Here is a 5,367-nt window from a genome sequence, read left to right on the forward strand (position 1 = left end):
CTAATAGGACGCTGGAAATATCAAAGCACACCAAAATAAATTATATTTACATGCACATTTTATTTTTTTTTTATCTTGTCCTGAAAATGCCTTTTGCTTTTCTTCAAAGAAAGTCTGTAAAAGTGCTGCCAACTCCCCTTCAGGGTTATTTCCCCTCATACCTAGTATCATACGAGTGAGGGGAGGTCAATTAAAAGAAATAGGGTTAGCATTTGATGTAGGCCTATTGCTTCCACTCCACTCCACTGATGCTGACTCAAACAGGTCAGGAGTCTGAACATTTCAAAAGAGTTGTCCTCTATCAACAGATGACGCTTTGCTCTAGCAGCCAATGAAAAACCTCTGCACTCCAAAGCAAGCGAAAGCAGAAATGTCCCTTTGGGACTTTCCACGCAATTCTTTGGTCATTATTAGTTCGCCTGGAAGTTTCACGGAGAGAACATCTCAATATTGTGCGTGAATTTATTGTTCTGAAAGATTTTGATTTTTTTTGGCAAAAATGGAGTCTGAGACACCTCTAGTGACGACTCCTTCAAGGTAAGATTCCAATTTAAAAAACAAAACATGGTGGGAACAATGTCTCACTGTAGCTGTTTAGTCTTAAATGTTGACGCTGTTGATCCTGTTTTGTTTTGTATATAGTTCTAATGCTTACACCAATAGACCAATTGATTAAAATATAAAGAGTGCATAATTTAGTGTTGGAAAGAATTTGTAATGTGTAGACTTAAGGAGTTTTCACTTAAGCAGTTTGTTCACAAGTAATTTTAGCATGTAATTTCAGCAGATATAGGTAGGCTATTTATTGCAATCAAGAAATACTAATCAGATAGTGAAAATAGACTTTTTGATTTAGACACTAAAACAGAGTTGCCATCCTTTTTCTTTTTTTTTCTTTTTTGATCAGTCACCTTTAAACACTCAAGCTGTTTACAACACAGTGATCTGACTTAGTGCCTCTGACTTCGTCTTTATTGTATGTATTGTTCCGGGGTTACCTTGGAGAGAAAAGAGATTCTAAATCTAAATTGGACTCAGTTGGTTTTAAAACAAATTATACATTTAAATAAAATAAAAATGAACCTCCTTAGCAGGGACTCCAACAAGAAGGCACTGAAGGCTGCTGGTCTGACCCTGCTTGCCTGCATGCTGTTGGCTGGCCAGTGCATCACGGCCTACCTGGTCGTGGGCCAGAAGAGCGAACTCCAGGACCTCAACATGCGCATGCACAGGCTGAAGGAGCTCAGCAGCCGCTCAGTCGGTGAGGCAGAGACTATTGCCATCGTGGACAATTACATAGTGTATCGAGCCATTTTATTGTGTTATTTAGAGCTGCGACAATTAATCGATTGATTGATGAGTTGTCAAATATGATGTCATTTTTAAGGAAACAGCTCAAAGCCCTCAGGTTCCAGCTCAACTTTATGATGCACAACTTTGGTGTACTGTACTGTAGGTGGTAAAATAAGGCATTTGTTGACGTCGTCATAGGCTTTGCGAAACATTGATCAACATTTTTTTCAGCATTTTATGACATTTTATAGACCAAGCATTTAATTGATCAACAGAGAAAATAATAATAAGATGTGTAATGTGTTGATTATGAAAATGTTAGTTACAGCTAGTCTCATTGTTGGGAATGTTGACATCAGACGGAGTAGAGGCAGGCTTTAAGGAGCAATATGACAATTGATTGTCAAACATTGAAATGCAAAATTCCTATACATGTGTCGACGTGGGGAAACATTATTTGATGTACTTTAGCTAAGCTTTCTCCATTTCCTTAGGCTCTGGCGTTCCCATGAAGATGCGCCTTCCCATGGCCTCTATGCCTCTGATGAAACTGCGTGAAGACCCTGCTGATAAGAAGGTACTACTTTTGTTGTAATGAGACTGCTACGCCACTAGGTGCCATTCTTTAGCAGTCCCAACGCTCTCCGTTTGAAAGTTGATCTGATCTGAAAGTATGTTTCGGTTTGTGTTTGCTGGCTTAAGTGCACTGTACAGCCTGATCAGGTTACCTGTGTGATCTGTCTTTCAGGATGATGCAACCCCAGCACCCAAGGATGGTGAGCAGGAAGCACCTTATTTTTAATTTTTCACACACACACACACACACACACACACACACACACACACACACACACACAAACTAGGATGTTTTGTTTAGCATGTGTGATTTTGCACTTTAAACCTACAACATAACATGATCACAAAACCTTCCACTGGCAAGGCACTACAGGTGAAATTAACCAACAGATAGATATAGATATAGACATGAATTTCCCCAAGTTAACTACTTACTTGAGGATAATATTTTTTGTATAGCAAGTTTCTTAAATTTATGTTTGAATGTAAATATAGGGCAGTGTCTAATTACATTTCAGTATGTGTTCATTTGTATTTCAAGTACATAATTCTGAAAGAGATAGTCAGGTTCAAAATTCTTGTTTTATTTTTGCTAGATGAGAATCAAATGCATTTCCTCAGAGAATTTTGGATATCTCTTTTTTATCATTCGCCGCGTAGTCTAGTTAGTGAACAGATAAGTAAGTATACAGTAAGTAGGCCTACATACAGTATATACTTTTTTGATACCATGAGGGAAATTCGGTGTTTCCTGCTACAGGATCCAGCACCCTCACCCAGTGCCAGCAGGAGTACCTGGGACTGACCGACAGCAAGCTGCCCTCCTTCCGCCCCCAGTGTGACCTGGCTGGTGGCTACCTGCCTCAGCAGTGCTGGCAGGAGGTGTGTTGGTGTGTGGACGCCAGCGGAAAGGAGATTCTCGGCACCGTGGGGAAACCAAACTGCGCCAATGGCAGCATGAGGATTGCACCAGGTATGATGAGATGAGCAGTAGAGATTTCTCATGCTCTTACCCTGAATGTATAAGCCTGGATTCATGCGTGTGAATGAGAAAAGCTCACAATATTTGGGTTGCGCTCTCTCTCTAGTTGCCACTGGCTTGCGGCTCCAGCCCCTGGTGGAGGAGACTAAGGGTGAGTGATTTCTTTGCATCCAAGACAAGAGCAACCTTAACCGGACAAGTGAACTAATAATACCGTAATTTCCCGACTATTAGCCGCAGCTTATACAGTACATTGATTTTGCCAAATTTCTTCAGCTATGAGGTTAATACAGGGAGTTAACATGGTGTTAACATGGTTTTGTTTCTTTTAACTTCATAAAACACTGTCCTGTGGCTTATACACAATGCGGCTTATATGCGGGAAATTACTATAAAGATAATAATACGTTATTTCAAGTCACCTAAGGACACTGTACAATTAAAAGGTATATGTTAAACAGTACAGACCAACATTACAACCACAGAGAACAGGACAGTTCAAAGTTGAAGACGCTACACACTACTGTACATACAGACAGGTACAGACATTGACGACACTGCACACCAGAGAACAAGAATACAGACACAGGGCAAAGTGGAAATAAGACATCGATGAATAAAATGAAAGTGAGACAAAATGAAGAAAAAAAACAAGATAAAAAAACAGTTATGAGACAGTGGATGGGTTAGGAGGAACTTAGCTAGAGGAACTGAAACTAGGCAGAACTAGGATATGTCACTGATCTATAAAGAATATATAGATCAGTGGGATATGTGAACAGGTTGGAACTGAGTGTCTTTGTGTTCTTTTTTCTTTGTGTTTCAGATAACTGAGGCTCGAGAGAGGAAATGAAAGTGGTTGTCTATTAAACTTCTAAAAGTTTTTTTTCTGAGCTGTTTTTTTTACAACAAAGAGAACATAAGCTTCTGTTGCTGATATATTTTAGGTGTTGTGTGTCCCAATTATCTAAAAGCTAAAAGCACTTTTACTGTGACACGATTTTGTAATGGCCTAGTGCTTAATTGAGGAAGTCCAGTGAGTTATTGGCACTTGGAGGCTTTTTTTTTGTCTGTTTATCATATGGCTGCACTGATTGTTGTGAGTGGGACTTAAGTAAAAGTAAAATTTACCCTCTACCTGTGAATTTTCTGCCATTTATTTTCTGCATATTTTAAAATATAAGTAATTCATATGCAATTGACTGTCTGGAATAGAGAGACAACATTGAACAATTAAAACAACCACTATAAAACATTTATGTCTGTGCATCTCTCTTTGGACACCTTTAATGTTGCGATGCGTTTGCCTACTTCAAGTCATTTCATTTATATAGCACATTTAAATATGAAATGTACAGTGCTTTACAGTGTAAAATTAGATCAAATCTAATAATATAGAATAGAATAAAACTAAATGTAAAAAAGTGGAAAGGGGTAAAACAAATAAATTAAAAGACTAATAATGATCAAAACTAAATGATAAATACAAAAAGAAGAATGAAGATATGTATATATAGGCTATTAATTATAGGACATTTTAAAACAAAAGATGAAACAGGGCAGAGAAAAAGAAATCAAAAGCAAGAAAGTAAAAGTGTGTCTTGAGGTTTGACTTAAAATTGGCAATTGTGTTACAGGATTTGATATGGGGTGCGAGAGAGTTCCAGAGTTTGGGAGCTACTACAGAAAAGGCTCGGTGCCCTCTGGTTTTTAGGCATGTTAAGGAGCTGTTGGGTTGTGGACAGGATAAATATACAGAGGGGCTTGACCAGGGGCCTGTACTACGAAGCGGGGTTACTGGCTTAGCTGGGTAACTTCGAGAGTAAGTTGATCACGTGTGGCGTAACTTCCCGGTTAACCCGTACTACGAAAGGTGGATAGGTTTTAACCTAGGTATGCTGCCATGGCAATTTACGCTGCATCTCAAACCTGCTCCGAGCAGGTTATGATCTTGGTTAACCCGAGGTTTGCGGTTAACCACACCCCACAATGTCGACGTAGGCTACTTGGAAGATACATTATTGGAGCGCAAATTGTAAGCGCCTCTTCGCAAGGCGAGAGTTTTTAAAGACCGCCAGAATCTTTCTCCATATAATATTCTCTATGAAAGATAGCCTATACATTCTCAGCCGAGGGAATTCGTTGCATTTGTCAGCTGATCGAGGCAAAGTGGAGGCTATAAGCATTGGCAATATAACATATTTTCATAATTAAGTAATATTAATGCAAGCTATAACTAGTCTAGGCCTATAAACCCTCTGAATGTTCTTGAGTTTCATTTTCACCTGCTGCCAGCGGCACTGCCGTTGCATCTAAAATGTTCACAGGATAGGCAGACTAAATCAGTCAATGGGGCTAAACATTCAATTATCCTTTATTAATATTTATTAATATACATGGCATGAATTGTGTTGCATCTGTAGGACTCTTATGAACTCAAAATGTATTTATTTCAACACATTTCAGACATTCCGCAGGCTATTAATCCTCCGTAACGCATAGGCTATTTAAGGAAC

The 5,367-nt window shown here is 38.9% G+C and overlaps 1 protein-coding gene across 2 annotated transcripts; it reads left to right on the forward strand.

Annotated features, from left to right (window-relative positions):
• The first annotated feature begins 377 nt into the window (after positions 1 to 377).
• cd74b (CD74 molecule, major histocompatibility complex, class II invariant chain b) lies at positions 378 to 4,106 on the forward strand. 2 transcript variants are annotated; one of them, XM_062536806.1, is made up of 7 exons: positions 378 to 537; positions 1,092 to 1,261; positions 1,788 to 1,870; positions 2,042 to 2,069; positions 2,630 to 2,842; positions 2,958 to 3,002; positions 3,678 to 4,106. In XM_062536806.1, the coding sequence occupies exons 1-7, from the start codon at positions 500 to 502 to the stop codon at positions 3,683 to 3,685; spliced, it is 585 nt and encodes a 194-aa protein (XP_062392790.1). In that variant the 5' UTR covers positions 378 to 499; the 3' UTR covers positions 3,686 to 4,106. The 2 variants fall into 2 exon arrangements, with proteins under 2 accessions (XP_062392790.1, XP_062392791.1); XM_062536807.1 differs by having other exon boundaries at positions 381 to 537; positions 1,095 to 1,261.
• Positions 4,107 to 5,367: the final 1,261 nt, after the last annotated feature.

This window comes from Sardina pilchardus, chromosome 5, assembly GCF_963854185.1.
Source record: "Sardina pilchardus chromosome 5, fSarPil1.1, whole genome shotgun sequence".
Lineage (NCBI taxonomy): Eukaryota > Metazoa > Chordata > Actinopteri > Clupeiformes > Clupeidae > Sardina > Sardina pilchardus.

Bases quoted from the DNA above. Each gene is read 5' to 3' on its own strand.
- cd74b (XM_062536806.1), top strand. From the start codon at position 500: ATGGAGTCTGAGACACCTCTAGTGACGACTCCTTCAAG. The intron at 1,262-1,787 runs GTGAGGCAGAGA...CCATTTCCTTAG, and splicing joins GCTCAGCAGCCGCTCAGTCG to GCTCTGGCGTTCCCATGAAG. The intron at 1,871-2,041 runs GTACTACTTTTG...TCTGTCTTTCAG, and splicing joins AAGACCCTGCTGATAAGAAG to GATGATGCAACCCCAGCACC.